Source organism: Lepidochelys kempii, chromosome 2 (assembly GCF_965140265.1).
Source record: "Lepidochelys kempii isolate rLepKem1 chromosome 2, rLepKem1.hap2, whole genome shotgun sequence".
NCBI lineage: Eukaryota > Metazoa > Chordata > Testudines > Cheloniidae > Lepidochelys > Lepidochelys kempii.
Window position 1 is genome coordinate 240,392,470 of NC_133257.1, and position 17,166 is coordinate 240,409,635.

The following is a 17,166-nucleotide window of genomic DNA, read 5'->3' on the forward strand; positions in this document are numbered from 1 at the left end:
CCAACCCTCTGCCTCAGCCCAGAGCCCCCTCCCATACTCCAGCCCCCTCAGCTCCACCCCCAGCCCCCTCCTGCACCCCAAACCCCTCACCCCCTCACATCCCAACCCACTGTCTCAGCCTGGAGCTCCCTCCATATCTTGAACTCATTTCTGGGCCCACCCCAGAGCCCGCACCCCAACCCCCTGAGCTAGCTTGGTGAAAATGAGGGAGGGAGGGTGGGGAGAGTGAGCGAGAAACAGCAGGATGGGGGATGAAGTGAGAAGGCGAAGGGATGGGGCAAGGGTGTTCGGTTTTGTGTGAGTCGAATGTTGGCAACCCTAGGCAAATTCACTGGTAAAGATAAAAAGTGAAACGAGTTTATTGATTTTAAGTGATTATAAGTTTAGGCAAAAAGTCAAGGGTTACCAAAATAAAATAAAATATAAGCATACAGTGTAAACACTCAACCCTATTAGACTGGGTAACATCTAGATTAAGGAGTGTTTCTCACCCCCACTGCATATTGCAGTTCATAGTACACAGGATTCATCCTTGAAACCTGGGCCAGTCTCCAAAATGGAGTCTTCAGTCTTCTTGGTGTCCTTGTTGCTTGCAGCATAGGTGGAGGAGAGGAGAAAAGGCAAAGCGTGGGACCACTGTGTTTTGTTTTATATCCTTAATATATGTGCTTGGAGAACACAAGTTCAGGCATGTCTGGTGGGCGTTGCTGAGGCACCAGGCAAGGTTGAGCAATTCCCCTGGTGTGGCCCTGTGCGAGTGTCATTGAATTGTAGCTCCCTTCCTGGCCAATGGCTGTTGATGGTTGTTCGACACACACTCGGCAGTTGGTTACTTTTCCTTGCTGTTGTCTCTGGGGAGCTGCCGATTCCCCTATTTACAACATGTTTTAGTGATAGCTGTATAAAAAAATCTCATAACTTCATATGCACTAATGATTTATAGATTTAGATAGAACAAAGACTTTCAGCTGATCATAACCTTTCCCGCTACCTCACATGGCATGCTTTATATGCAATATCACAATTATATATGAATGAGGCATATAGAGTTACAGGGCACAGTGTCACACCTACCAGTAGTGCTGTTTTATATAGATGAGAACTCCCACTTAACTTCAGTTTGAAAAGTGTATGTACTAAACAACTTCTGTTCTGCCTTGTTTATTTAGGTATCTTCAGGTCATGCACTGTGTCCAGCTGTATGTACTGTGTCCTGGTATATGTACATTGCCCAGCATGGTAGGGTCCTGATCTTGGTTGGAGCCAGTGGGTGCTACTGTTTTAGCTCTTCAGGGCAGGAACCATGTTTTATATGTACAGCACACAGCACAATGTGACCTGGATTGCAGCCTGTGGGTGCTACTATAAGATGGGCTAGTGAGCTGGACAAAACTTTATAAAAGGAATCAAGATTACTGTAGATGGTTTACATAGAAGTGGTATAGCAAAATGGGAAGGGGGTGTATTAAGGTGGACCCCCACACTAAATTCAGGAAGGGATATAATCTCATTGTGGAGGAGACTTGCATGCATACTGTCGGTGTCTAAACGTCAAGTGAAAATCCTTTATCTTGAGTGACGCCTTCAGATGGAGGAGTTCTAGATTTGGATGGAGGATTTGGCCTGCATCCTGCGAGAGGAGGTGTCGAGTCAACTGTAGGGTGATTGGTGGACAGACTGGCGTGTGCTTGAGATATGGGTACCAAGTCTGTCATGGCCACGCTGAGGCTATGAGAATGACTGTGGCTTGTTCCACCTGTATTTTGTGAAGCACTTTGAACAATAAAGGCGTTTAACAAGGGTACATCCCATCTAATGAGGAAGGCTTCCCCAAAGACAGATGACCCAGACCTACTCTTGAGCAGAACCGATTCTGAAGGGGGCCACCTGCCCTGTACGGTGTGGGGCTGCAGCTGTGCTCCCCAATCACACAGGGGGTATTTGTTGTGAGTATCAAGGATGGACTGCGCACTTCCTTTGAGGATAGCAGACCTGGTCATTTCTGAGTCTCCAGTAATGGGTGCCGGATGCTGCAGGGAACAGTGGGGACTCAGGGATTGGTGTGTGCCTAGCGCTAGCCTGCACAGGGAAAGTGAGGTCTGCAGAGCCCTGGGCGGCAGTGCGTATGTGGCCACAAGCTGTTGATTTCAGGGAGCTGAGCTACAACAGCCACAGACGAGACTGCTCCTTGCTAAGGGTAGATAATGGGCCTCAAATTTGGGGGCAGATTAATAGTATCTGCTAAAGCTCTTCAGCTGCAGAAGCTACTGCACATGCTGAGGCTGGGAGACATTACTGCAGCTCCAGAACGACACTGGCAAGAGGAATAATGGGGATGTGTGGAGGGAGCTTATTTCATTGAGCTGCTCTTCCCAGTTAACCTAAATTCCTTTTCTCACCAGCTGCGTTGCACTGTCAGACCTTTCCCAGGGTCAGCCAGTTTACACAGCTTCATGTGCATTGGAGTCACATAAACTGGGCTCAGACTTAGGCTTCTTAACAGTAAGCAATAAGTAAAACATGCATATAAATACTGAAAAATGCAAAACCAAGGACTGGAAAGAGAAGACAGCCTGCTTAGAACTGAATCCTTCCATACTAAGAGATAAGGGGCAGCAGAATTTCCCCCACAGTTTCTGAGGAGACCCTCCCCAAGTCAGTTTATAGAGAAGTGTCTTCATGAGCTGTGTAGATTTTACGCAGAACAGGCTGGCTGACAGAAAAGAGCAGAATTCCATGCAATCTGGCTCGCTCAGACCTCTGCTTCCTGGCCAGTCTACTGCTTTCCAGTTTCTTTCTAGTTGTCTGTTTGGGGCCCTTCCATCCCCAATACTTCAATTGCTTTTGGCCATTTGTCTGATCTCTCCAGTCTCCTGGGTCTCAGTCTCTCTCATTATCTCCCTTTTGTCACCTTCAGAATCCTGCAGCTAATATTACTTACCCAAAACCAGTGAGCTCTGTTTTTGTTTTCCTAGTAAGCTACATTTCTATGGAATATGCAGTAGTAGGGCACAATCCTAAAAGTAGAACCTGTTCATTACCAAGGCCTTTCCCAAAAAGGAATCTCATTCCATCCATAAACTAAGACTCCATTTAAGAATTGCTGATTTACACATATTTACAAGGCTGCTGCAGGTAGATTAGACACTCATTTTCTTTCACAAAAATCATTCTAAGAGTCTTTATATACTTTTCTCTGAACAGTGAAGCTGGCCAACTTAGGGAAATTGTAAAATCTTTAATATCAGAGCTACCATTTGATTCTCAAGGGAAAAAGGAACCAAAAAAGAGGCCAGGTCCCCTCCAAATGCCTTTTATGTTGCTTTGTCACAGTGTTATCTTGTTTTACAAGTGGTCTGTTTATGAGAATGCCATGAAGAAAAATGTTCATTTAAGTTCCATAATCACATAGGGCTACTTTGTAAGCCAGCAGAATACAGCCTCAGCAGCTGCTTGCCCACAAAACGTTACAATTGTGGAGACTAATTAAGATTCTTCAGAGGAAGTCCCTTCTCTTTGCAGAATGCCTTATTAGATATTCTGTACCTCCCTTCTTCAGAGCAGAATGTCTGACTGTGCCTGGTCTAAGTTTATGGCTTATGAATTACCAATTGATTCCAAAATATCACTGCTCTTTTCTGTGTCTGAATAAAATTGTTTCCTTTACAGGAAACAAAAAGTAGCATTCTGCAATTGACTACCTAAAGTACAGCTATTTAATTATGTTAGACTGAACTTTTAATTAGACAGTACAATACTTTCTAACTCATCTTCTCTACCAAATGCTGTTTGGATTTGCATGTCATAATGCAGAGGATGCAATAAAGGGGGGGGATTAATCATGGCTTTCAGTTGATGGTAGCTAAAGTTCAGGACAGTCTTGCCAGTTCATAAGACAATTAAATTCAAGAGATTTTTTTAAAAATCAACAGAAGGACACGTCAAGTCAATTTGAAAAACTATTTTATTTACAAGATTGGATACATTTATTAAAGTACAGGAACTCCTCACTTAACATTGTAGTTATGTTCCCGAAAAATGCGATGTTAAGCGAAACGATGTTAAGCGAATCCAATTTCCCCGTAAGACTTAATGTAAATGAGGGGGTTATATAGATGTGTCACACGTTTTAAATGAAAAACTTAATACTGGTACACAGTGATGATGATTGTGAAGCTCGGTTGAAGTGGAGGAGTCAGAGGTTTGGATATTTCCCAGGGAATGCCTTACTGCTAAATGATGAATTATCAATTGGCTGAGCCCTCAAGGATTAACTCTCACACTCTACAAGGCAGCAGGAAAGGAGGGAGGGCAGAGACAGAGAGAGACACCCTGTGTGTGTTTCAGAGGTAGAGTTGTGCATTTCCCCTTTAAGTATGAAGACTGAGGTCAGAAGTACATTGCCTTGTTAATTAGACCAGCAAGCTGAGATCCCACTGCAGCTGCTCCCTCTGTCCCTGTGTCCCCCCTGCTCTATGGAAGATGGGGTAAGCGGGGTGCAGGAGCAGGGGGGAGGGGGACATCCTGACATTAGGCCCCCTCTTTTTCCCCTCCCCCACAGCAAACAGGAGTCTCAGGGAGCAGCTCCAAGGCAGAGGGCAGGAGGAGCACATGGCAGTGGCGGGAGGGACAGCTGAACTGCCGGCAATTGATAGCCTACTGAGCAGCTGCTGCACAGGGAAATTAGAGGAGCAGATAGGGGGGCTGGTTCCAACCACACACCAGCTAGCTGCAAGGGGCTGCTCTTCCTGCAAGTAGTGGACAAAGTAGGCAGCTGCCAAATGACATCAGAAGGGAGCATTGCACAACTTTAAAGGAGCATGTTCCCTAATTGATCAGCAACGTTAACAGGGACAACTTTAAGTGAGGAGTTCCTGTAGTCTTTATCTGTGCCCAGTTCTCTGCATTGATCCATGGTAACTACAGCAAAATTTCCTCAATACCAAGCTTGGGCTATTCTAAATGTCACTTTTTAGTGATACTATATACAGCACCTCCATGAGGCATGCAACTATTGCTCATGGGACAAAACTTGAGTTTGTAAAACAAGTTGACACCACTACACAGCCACAGTGGGGATACAGTCTCCAAGTCTGAAAAGTTTGGTATACTAATGTCTCCAGTTTTAATAAAAAAAATCAAGTTTATATTCTCACTTTTATGCATTTTTATTTCTATTTTGGGCTCTATACATTAGATAAAACTTTTATAAAAATGTAAATAGTTACCTTTACCTTTTCCACTGCTCAGCTTTCATCAGTTTGTGTTCTGTTCCATACTGACTTTGAAAAACTCAGTGTAAAAATAAAGACCTTAAACTTAAAAGGTATGCCAATTTCAGGAAGCAGCAAGGCAAGTGATTAATCCCAGACATGGAAGACACCATTTGCTACAAGTTTATTTCTATCACTAGGGTTTGAAAAGGAAGCAAGAGATGTTAAATATGTAAACAAACTGCCATGGTTCTAATGTGCAAAACTTCTAGCTGGTGTGCTTGTCCTTTGCCATCAAGTAGATCAGTTTTATTTTTCTGTTGATTGCAGTATGTGTTTAACTCTTGCCACATTATCTGGATTTTTTGGGAAGTATTTCCAGCTCCCCAAACTAAAAATTAGCAACTTAAAGCTTTCATATCACTTGCTGCACAAAAGATATAATTATATAACAAATACTTAATTCTCTGGGAATATAATGTTACATTCCCCATGGTTAAAAGAGGATATTCAAAAGAGGTATTTTCTTTTTCTTTGATTACCTCAACACTTAGACAACATGATCTGTAATTAAACAATGCTATTCAGAGGAAATTGATTTTTTTTTAAATTGGGATTTGAATAAATTATAACAAATTTCAACTTCATTTATATTTCCTACTAGAATGATGTGTCTCAGAACAAGTATCAAAAAAAGAAATTATACTTTTAAATCTCAACAGGAGGTTGAAAATGCAACACTGATTTATAGAAATCACGATTCTCACCCAAGTTATTTTGCAACAAACCGCAAGACTTCACCACTACCACAATAAAAATAAAGTGAGAAAACCACAAGATTAGTCGTCCCTTCTTTTATCTACAAAGACTTTTTCAAGCAAGCTTTCTGCTGCTGGAATTCTCACCTTGAACATATAAAAGAGATCAAAGGCTAAATGAGATAATTTCACCACTTGTCTGTCTTCCTTTTGTGGGCAGGTGATATGTGTTTGGAGCATATCAAACATTAGGACAAAAATACTTGTGTGGAATACTTATAAATATTTGCAAATTTAAACCTATAAATTACCCATCTTTGTCATACAATCCAACTACTGTTCAGGGAAAAGGGGGATTCTTAAAAGTTTCAGTTAGACACTATTTTTAACCACAGCCCAATGACTTTGCTGCAGGAAATAACATTTCAGGCAGTCAGACACAACTGAATATTTGGGAGTGTTTGCAAAATTCAACAGGGGACTATGTCATCCAAATTTGGACTGGCAAACTCCAAACTAGCTAATAGTTTTCTTTATTGAGATTAGACATAACAAATATCAGGTACAGCAGTTAGTCTAAAAAAATACATTTAAAAATCTTCAGTCGACCATGCTCCCTATAACAAAAATCTTCCAAAACCAATTTATTTTACAAATTAATCTACATTATTAATGTAAAAAGAAATTCTCAAATTTAGCATTATGTCATTATTTCCAACAAACATCTATTGGAACATGTTTCCATTATTTGCAAATGTTAGAATCTGTAATACATTTTTCTAATGTATCCTGTACATATTAAATAACCTAAAAGGCTCCTCTTGTAGTGCATTAACAATTTAGCAAGCACACAGTATTTTTCCAGTACCATTTGCATTACAATGCCTTGCCTGCAAATGTAATTAACATCTAAAAAAGTGCACCTGTTTAGTTTTTCGAGGAAACCTAGACCTAGACCTCCACTGGAAGTGTTACATTACCTGTAGCTAATCTACCCATGATTAGAAATGTGCAACTAGAAGGTACTTTGAGACTATACAACAACTGAATTATGTACATCAGCCAAAGGTCATTCAGTCTTTAGCCTGTATTTACATCCAAAAATGTTCTCTACCACAGGATCATACCAAGAACTCAGTACAGCATTAGATAATGATGGTATTTAATTAGAATTGTTAACTGCAATTCAGTATAGCACAAAATGTAGCCCAAGAAATACCCTGAAAAATGGATGTGTGTATTAAATAAAACTCTAGTATGTCACAGAACAAATCCTCTGCTGGATATTCTTACAAGTTCAGTGTTTGAAATAATAGGGTCCTGCTCTATCAAGCAACTAGAAGATCCAGCAAGGATGCAATGTAATACAGTTTTTTTTAAAAAAAGCAAGCCTCAAATGAGGGATTATTTGAATTACTGTAAACCACACTGGCCACTGTTAGCACTAGTTTAAAGACAGTCACACTACATGCAGAATCCCTGCTGACAGGATCCACACAGGTTTCAGTACATAAGCATAGGATGAAATTTTATTGTCACTACAAGTATCAAAAAACATTTTTGAAGCCAGTTGATAGGGTTTTCCTCACCCTACCAAGTGGTGAACCTTTTAAAAAAAATCCATTCCAGATTATCCAGTCTGAGATTAATTTTAGCTTCTCACCAAGAAATCCAGTGTATATGCTCGTACTAGAATTGCAATTTGTAATTATTAAAACAGGCAGAGTACAAACTTTGAAATATTCGCAATGTAATAAGTGAATTATAAAGAAATTCAAAATTTTATCATTAACTTGCATGAATAGCAATTAAATCGGTCAAACACTCCTCCCATTTCTTCCCTCTCATCCTACTGAAAAGTGCAAAATTGAGCTGTCGCTTGGTCCACAAACACAATACATCGTGTACACTGAGAGATTTGACTCCTGATGGAAATCTGTTGCCAACTCATCACTTCAGTTTTAACTCTGAGAAAACTTCAATATCCAAAGATGGAGTTCAGTTCCAGCAAAATTAATTCTACAATCTGATTCTGGTACACAGTGTGGACTGCTATGTTACCAGTCTCTTTCTCTGGCTTTAACAGAGTTGGTCCAAAAACTATTGCTACGCTTTGATAAGTCATTCGGTTCTTTTCTCCATTTTCTACAACTCTGGGGGAAAAAAAGAAGAAAATATGCTTTTAAAATAAATTCATCGATGTGAGAGAATAATGTGTTAACAGAGAAGAGAAACAAAACCAAATCAGAAAAGGAGTACTTGTGGCACCTTAGAGACTAACCAATTTATTTGAGCATGAGCTTTCGTGAGCTACAGCTCACTTCATCCGTGAGCTGTAGCTCACAAAAGCTCATGCTCAAATAAATTGGTTAGTCTCTAAGGTGCCACAAGTACTCCTTTTCTTTTTGCGAATACAGACCAACACGGCTGTTACTCTAAAACCAAATCAGTAATTCCTCATAATATTTATTCCATATTTACTGTCATTCATGAAACATGCCACTATTGTAATCATTCTAATCATTTAAAATATATTTGACACTAGCTCTGTCCCTATAATCTAAAGTTTAGCAGCTAAAAGCACAACTAATAAAAACACTGTCCAAAAGTTGGGTTTGCTTCTCCATAAGCTTGTATAAACACAAACAAGTGTTTTGCTTTGATGAAGCACAACGAACATCAAAGGAAACACGCTTAGAACCTTCCCCCAGGACTTTTAATGTTTGAACACTCAGCTTTAAGAAAGGTGACTAGATGTCCTGATTTCATAGGGAGAGTCCCGATATGTCTCATATAGGTGCCTATTACTCCACACCCCATCCTGATTTTTCACACTTGCTATCTGGTCACCCTATCTTTAAGGGAGCTCTGCAGTACATTAAGACTTTTTCCTCCTCCTCACCTCTTGAGGTGTCTAAAAAGTATCTGCATGGTATCCTGATTTGGCTTTGGCAACTGTTTAATTAAATCTTTGACAGCACGAACACGCTGTCTTGCTTCTTGTTCTGGAAAAGATAAAAGGCAGATAAACCATAAATTCAATATTTTTATTGAAAATTTTGGTAGCATATAACTTACCGAAAACTGAACGAAGCACACAATTTTACAGTGCTGATATTAAGTAACACATTGCCACCTGGTGGCCACATTGAATATTACAGATAATCTGAAGGTAGTAACACCTTAGAGACAAGATGGGTGAGATATCTTTTACTGCAATGGCTCTCAACCTTTCCAGACTACTGCTCCCCTTTCAGGAGTCTGATTGTCTTGTGTACCCCAAGTTTCACCTCAAGTAAAAACTACTTGCTTACAAATATCAGATATAAAAATACAAAAGCATCACAGGACACTATTACTGAAAAATTGCTTACTTTCTCATTTTTATAAAATAAATCAACTGGAATATAAATACTGAACTTACATTTCAATGTATACTATACAGAGTAGAACAAACAAGTCATTATCTGTATGAAACTTCAGTTTGTACTGACTTTGCTAGTGCTTTTTATGTAATCTATTGTACAATGAGGCAAATATCTAGATGAGTTGATATACCCCCTGGAAAACCTCTGCATGCCCCCAGTGGTACACAGAATCCCTGGTTGAGAGCCACTGTTTTATTGGACTAACTTCTGTTGATGAGAGAGACAAGTTTTTGAGCTTACACAGAGCTCTTCTTCATGTCTGGGAAACGTACACAGTTTCATAAATAAATACAACGTGGAACAGAATGTTTAGCATAAATAGTTAACACATTCCAAGGACCATTCACCCACCTTGTCTTTAACATCCTGGGACTGAGAGCTACACCACGACTGTATATAAGGTAACACCTTTATAAAATTTCATAATTTCTCCTTTTTGAACAGTGAAAAGGAGAAAATATTACAATTAAGTGTACTGTGCATATTTAAATATTTATGATTTATGAAAATTCTGTGCATGCTTTATGGACTTACTAATTGCATTGACGAAGTCATTGAAATGATTATATGTGAAGAGTGGTTCTGGCAGTTCTCTGAAAAACATTTTTAGAGCTCCTGTGATGACATGTATATCTTCCCATTTACTGTCATTCAAGTCCAATTTCTCATCTGAAAGAAAACATGAATGATTACTATAATCTAGCAGGTGTTTATCATTAATTACTTATTTCCTACACAAGTTGAAGAACAATGGGGTGGGATTCTTATTACCCAGTGTGAAGGGGCCAGAGGAAACAGTTACTTACTATAACTGTGGTTCTTCAAGATGTGATTCAAACATGTATTCCGCTTAGGTGTGTGCATGTAATCCACATGTCTAACAGGGAGATCTCTCTTTAAGGGTATGTCTACACTGGAAACTTCAAAGCGCTGTCCTGGGAATGCTCCCGCGGCGGCGCTTTGAAGTGTCAGTGTGGTCACATGCGAACACTAGGAGAGAACTCCCCCAGCGCTCCACTCGCAGCGCTTGGAGCCTGTCTACACTAGTGCTTTAAAGTGCTCAGATTTGCTGCGCTCAGGGGGGTGATTTTTCACCCCCCTGAGCCAGCAAGTTAGAGCGCTATAAAATGCAAGTGTAGACATACCCTAAGAAATCTATTGGAAGGTGAGAAGGAATAAATTGTATCTGTCATTGTTGCTAGGCAGATGCACAATTAGCACTCCACATCCAGAAGTTTCTGGAATTGGGTGTGGTAGTTTTGGATATGCTCAATAGGTTCCCTATTGCTGGACTGATTTCTGCATCTCCAGGTGCTTTTCTGCATCTCCAGGCACTGGAGAAGGGCACCCAAAGGTTACAATGCACACCCAGAATGCCAGAGCCAGATAATTTTACCTAGCAGTACCCGTAGAGGGATGGTGCTCACACCTTCTTGCTGTAGCTCTTCCCCTGGCTATACGAGGCAGCAGTGCCCAAACCCCCATCAGTTCCTTCACACTGAGCACCTAGAGCGCAGTGCAGAGACGATGGAGGGTAGATCATGGAATAAAGGTCTGCATCACATCTTGAAGAACCACAGTTACAATAAGTAACCATTTCTTCTTCTTTGAGTAGATGCAGCCATGTATTCCACTTACATGACTCACAAGCAGTATCCCTGGGATCGCCTGACCAAATATTTGCATCCTCTGGAAGATGCAGTAACTGATCGTGTAGAATGAGCTTGCACATACTGAGGAGGCATAGCTGAAGCTATTTTATATGCAGTCTTGATACAAGATGTTATCTATTTAGAGATCATTTGTGAAAAGATGGCTTGACATATCATACGATCTACATATGACACATAGGTGAGGCGAAGCACAAAATACTTTAGTTCTGTCCAGATAGAAGGCTAGACATCACCTGACATTTCATGTATGGAGATGAATGCGGCTTAGAAAAAAAACACAGGTAAATATACCACCTGGTTCAAATGAAAAGCAAATTTTTGTCTAAAGTCGTTTGTCTTTGGAGAATTGTGTATAAGGAGGCTCTGCTATCACAGCCTGCAACTCTCACACTCTTCTTGTGGATGTTATTGCTACCAGGAAAGTAGTTTTCTGACACAAAAGCAGAAAGGGACAAGATGCCAGGAGCACAAATGGAGGTCCCATTAAAGTTGCTAGGACCGAGTTAAGAGACCACAGAGGCAATGGCTCTCAGACCAGAGGATGGAGATGTAAAAGCCCTTTTAAGCATCTTGCCACAATGGCAATGGAGAGGACTGATCTTCCTGAATGGGTGGGATGAAATGCCAATATAGCTGCCAGATGCACTTTCAATGAATTAAGTGCAAGACCTGACAACCGAAGGTGCAGCAGATATTCTCAGAATCCAAGGGCAACCTCTGATTTGACAAGGGCCATGGTGCCAAAGCAGACCACATGGCCTGCTCAAGCAGAGGCTGCTTCAGATGAAAATCCCTCACCACTTGAGAGTCTGTTTGGTGAGCAACCTGCAAATCAAACACCACTCATTAACACGGGCTTTGCCTAGGCACAGCAAGCACCGTGTGTGGGGATCGTTGTTGGGGATCACTTCCCCACATAACAGACAATGTTTAAACCCTGGTGATGCCATCACTAGGGAAATAGTTAAATTACAGCTAACTAACACTAAATCTAATGAACTACATACATTAGAAAAAAATCACTAAAAATAGAGGGATTATGCGGTGAAAACCACAACAGAACTCCAGCAACAGGCTGTGAGAAGGAACGGGGGGGGGGGGGGGGGGGGGGTGGAGTGGCGCCACCTCATTCAGCCAGGGGAGGGGCTATGGCAACAAGGTGCAAGCACCACCCTTCTACAGGTTCTACTAGGCAAAAGGTCTCTGGTTCCAGTGCCCTGGGCATGCATGCACCTAAGTGGAATACATGGCTGCATCTACTCGAACAAAAACGGGGAGAAGAGTTGGAGCAGTGCAAAGGGGTTTTAAGAGCTCCACATTTGTCTGGGGGAGTATTCTCCCAGCTCAGGCATTGTGGAAGACACCTGAAAGACTTCATTCTGATGAACCGTTGCAAGCCCTGGTGTAAGATCTCAGCCGTGTGGAGATTCTGGGCAGCACTGAGCCCATAAGGCAGCCCTAGGTAGGTTGCTGTAACTCAGACAAGCCCACTGGTTTATCTAAGTTATAAAAAGAGCCGCTTCAGACTCCAGAGCAGCAAAGAATTGGGAGGGGCAAAGGTAGCTTAAAGCTACTTTAGAGTCCCCTCTCCCTCTAGGCCAGGGGTGGGCAAACTTTCTGGGCCAAAGGCCATATCTGGGTATGAAAATTGTATGGAGGGCCATGAATGCTCACGAAATTGGGGGTTGGAGTGTGGGAGGGGGTGAGGGCTTCGGCTGGGGGTGGAGGTTCTGGGGTGGGGTTAGGGATGATTAGGTGGGGGGTGCAAGAGGGTGCTCCAGGATGGGACTGAGGGGTTCGGAGGGCAGGAGGGGGATCAGGGCTGGGGCAAGGGGTTGGGGCACAGGAGGGGGTCAGGGGTGCAGGCTCCAGGCCGTGCTTACTTCAAGCAGCTCCCAGAAGCAGTGGCAAGTCCTCCCTCCAGCTCCTACGTGGAGGTGCAGCCAGGCGGCTTTGCATGCTGCCCCGTCCACAAGCGCTGCCCCTGCAGTTCCTAGTGGCTGTGGTTGCTGGCCAATGGGAGCTGTGGAGGCAGTGTGCGGAACCCCCTGGCTGCCCCTATGCATAGGAGGCGGAGTGGGGACGTGCCGCTGCTTCCAGGAGCCGCGTGGAGCCCTGGCAAGCATGGAGCGGGGCAAGCCCTGGACCCCACTCCCTGGCTGGAGCTCAAGGGCCGGATTAAAACGTCTGAAGGGCCAGATGCGGCCCCTGGGCTGTAGTTTGCCCACCTCTGCTCTAGGATGAGAGTCCTTTGCTGGACTGCATAAGGGCACAATAGAGATTCTCACCCAAGATCAGAATGATAGACAAATGTTAAATGCTAGTACAAGGTTGCTGGGTTTTTAATACTTTTTCTCTTGCTTTCCATAAGATATAGAAATATTCTATTTGAGCTTCATTCCTTTTAAACTGCCATGCCACATATGATTCAGAATTATTACAGCAGTGACTAGACAGCTTCAATTAGGACCAAGGTTCTGGTGTGGTAGGCACTGTATGAACAGATGTAGACAGTATCCACTTTGAAGAATACAGAAGCTGCTATTTAGTAGCAGTTTCATTTTGAAAAGTGCTACATATTTCTCATGAAATGTTGTCATATTATTTTAAACAGACGGACTAAAAATCACTGCACAATCTGAAGAGCTTTCTAGCAATTTTGACAAATATTCTTACATAGGGTGACCAGACAGCAAATGTGAAAAATCGGGACGGGGGTGGGGAGTAATAGGAGCCTATATAAGAAAAAGACCCAAAAATCGGGACTGTCCCTATAAAATCAGGACATCTTGTCAAGCTACTCATGCATATATTTTCAAATTGATAATACAGTTGGAGAATGGCACTTACCATGATTAACTGCAAATCTTAGCTTCTGTATCACTGCAAGATTGCCACTAACTCGGTATAACCCATCAACATCCAATCCTAAAACAAATTTTAAAATGTAGATTTTTTTTTTTTTTTTAAGATACTTAAATGGGTCAGTCTGCTCATTTTAGAGATTTCAGTTAGCAAAAAGAAAACCCACCATCAGGAGAACTGCAAAACCTCTTGTCACAATTAAAACTATTTACTTATCGGCAGAGATAGTTGCTGACTAGCATCTTGCCACTGCAAAACTTATGTTTGAAATAATGTCTAAAATGTGATGTGTACTCAGACAATGTGAAGAAGTCTTCAGGAGTGAGGTGCCCAACTCCCACTGATTTTCAATGAGGGCTGGAAGCCCACCCTCCAATAGCTGCTTTTAAAAATCTCGCACCTAATAATTAGTTAGCACAACTATTGTTTAGTACATAAAGGATTTCACTTTCTCTCTTGCACATATATATGTGCACTCTCGCTCTCTCTTTCATACCTCCACTCATCCTAAAATACTAGCAGTGAGATTGTAGGGTTTTTGATTTAGGTTTTCCCTTTCATATTAAACCTATATTTACCAAAATGTATGGTGACTAAACCAAGCTAAGTCAGTCATTCTGGAGAACACCTCAAAGTTGATAGTGGGTGACCAGGTCCACCAGATACCACCCATTCCACTGGTTTATGAGTTTTCATGTGTGTTTAATTCCATCCTGTTGCCTTACTTTCTCATGACAAGCAGATGTCCCCTCCATCCCTACCATCTTTACAGTGTTGAGGAAAACACTAGATTTGGCAAAAGGAGAAAAATTACTTCTCAGTGGCTGCTATGGCAGAAGATCAAAAGTGGTCATGTGCGGAAGACAGGAAGAATTTCTGTCTACCAATGCTCATAACCTCTACATGAATTCAGTACATTGCGTTGGCTGATACGAGTGTTGAAACGACGGGATTCAACAGCTCCCTTAATCCCATCCACAGGGAATCCTGATGTAACAGAAGCATCAGGAGATATGACGCACAACTGTCAGTAGCATCTGTCCCACCCATCCATTCGCCACTACCTTTTACTGCCACAATCTATTGATCATTCTCTCTCTGAAGGGCTAATGGGGAGGGGGATGGAGATGGAAGAGGAGGGAAGAAGCTGCTCAAATCAGTTCCCCTTAAGGTAAAAGAGGATAGCAGTGAAAGCAGCAAGTTCTGTCTCAATGCAGAAAACACACATCCACTGCAGCTTCTGGAGTTGGGTGGAGGACAGTAGAACCAGTTCCTGCTCTTCCTTTTTGTACTGAGTCACCAGACAGCAGCAGTAAGGGGGGCTATAAGTTGCACCATATTCCTTTACTGTAGCTGTTTCCCCATGGAGGGCGAACCTATTTTGCCCTGCAACATATTTTGCCCTAGCTCCCACTCAGGCCCTGAATGTGACGTGCTAGATCTAAGGTGGGAAGGAAGTGGGGTGCACCAAAAAGATGGGTGGGTAGATTCTCTTACACACAACTTGGATCTTTAGCATCAGCCACTACATGGGAATAATTTCACTACAAGGGAGTAGGTGACCCACTTGCAATAAGTAACCCACTCTCATAAGAATTCTAGTAACAACCACATCAACAAGCAGGCAAGAGACAAGTAAGGAGGCAAGTCAGGGTGGGGATAAATATGCAGCCAGTTACCTAAAAGTTTTTATATATATAAAATGCAGAAGCATTGGGTCATCTTATACATCAGGCTTTCCAAAATGTTAACATTCAATCTAGACTCACTTTAATACTTGAGTAAGAGAGATCTGCCTTCTCTTATTGTCAACAGGAAAAGAGAAGAACATGTTCAACAAATCAGGGCACTTTAACACATCAGATAAAATATAGAAATCTGGTAATCTGAGCAGTTTGAAGCACATTTTCCAAGTTGTATCTGTATAACTGGCTAAAGGAATCTCAGATGACTTAGTGTTATCTGAAGACCTTGATTCTCCACACATTTACACAGGTGTGGTGTCCCTAAAATGAACTTGTAGGAAAAAAAAGTCTTTAATGCAAGTGGTGTTTTGTTAACATAGGTAAAGATTTAAGAAGCAATTTTATTAGTTACCTACTGACAAGGCCCCTTTCAACAATCCTGTCCCCAATATGATGACCTGTTCCCAGTTCCCTCTTGCTACTCTTTGCTAGCCACGATCTCACTGGATCCTAGTTCAGGTTGCCTTCCCTCTCTACTTCCCAGCTGTTGACATCCTATTGCTATAACTCCAGCTATAAGCCTCAGACTTCACAATACTCAGTTACCAGTCATTTGGAAACCAACAGGATAAGAATTAAGCTTCCAAAATTAGATACTGACTCAGAGATTTGGAGATAAAAACCAAGAGATGAACATTTTCACCCTACCATGTTCTTCGACATGTTCAATGCACAGCTTCACGAACTTTGGCACCGAGCTGTTTTCTTTCTGACACAAGCTGGTGAGATTGGAACCAAACACTTGATCTGGAATCAAGTAAAAAAATCTTATTTATAGTTGAATGAGCTTCAAAGGATAAAACTAGTTCATGCACAACAGTGATATACTAAGAATATATGGCAACACACCCTTAGGTAACAAGAAGCAACAGGCAAGGTTTTCAAAAGAGCTCAGTCCCCATGGGGAGCAATGGTAACTTCTGAGTGCTGAATGCTTTAAAAATTCACCCCCAGCTGTGAGTGCTGAGCACTCTTGACAATCTGGCCCAACACTTCTGGTGATTCGAGTAAAGGGATGGAAGTTAAAAGACTAGTTTATTAAATACTCTTCCACCAACTCACTGTATGACCTTGAGAAAGTCAATGAACTTCAGTAAAATCTGTTACTATCACAATAGGCGGAACTATAAAACCTCGATACATACTTATCCACCTATCTTAGGTTTTGTTATAGCTCTCAACACTGAAGTATCTTAAATGCTTCATCTATAGAAATCACTTCGATACCCTCAGGTGAATTACTATAAAATGTCATGCATATAGTTACTGTAAGAATGGACCTTAAAGGATTTGCATGTTTTATGTTGTATTTTGCACTTGTATGAATAATCACAGGATTATACAATATATGCTTACTGTAATCTTTGTGCCCAACTTTTTTGTATGGAGATAGGGAGTACCAATAAGGAGTATTTAAATTACAACTTTTGGCATTATCTTTAATGTTACTTTAAAACAATATTTCACTGTTTAACTTAGTATAC

General features: G+C 41.6%; 1 protein-coding gene across 6 annotated transcripts in view; it reads right to left on the reverse strand.

Annotated features, from left to right (window-relative positions):
* Positions 1-7,190: 7,190 nt before the first annotated feature.
* ARHGAP12 (Rho GTPase activating protein 12) overlaps positions 7,191-17,166 on the reverse strand; it is a 140,679-nt gene continuing 130,703 nt past the window's right edge. For all 6 annotated transcript variants that reach the window (XM_073334406.1, XM_073334405.1, XM_073334404.1 and 3 more), the window contains 5 exons: positions 16,331-16,429; positions 13,923-14,000; positions 9,934-10,068; positions 8,874-8,976; positions 7,191-8,124 (listed from right to left, as the gene is read on the reverse strand). In XM_073334406.1, the coding sequence (XP_073190507.1) occupies positions 7,950-8,124; positions 8,874-8,976; positions 9,934-10,068; positions 13,923-14,000; positions 16,331-16,429 (590 nt within the window). In that variant the 3' untranslated portion in view covers positions 7,191-7,949. The remainder of the gene's footprint in view (positions 8,125-8,873; positions 8,977-9,933; positions 10,069-13,922; positions 14,001-16,330; positions 16,430-17,166) is intronic.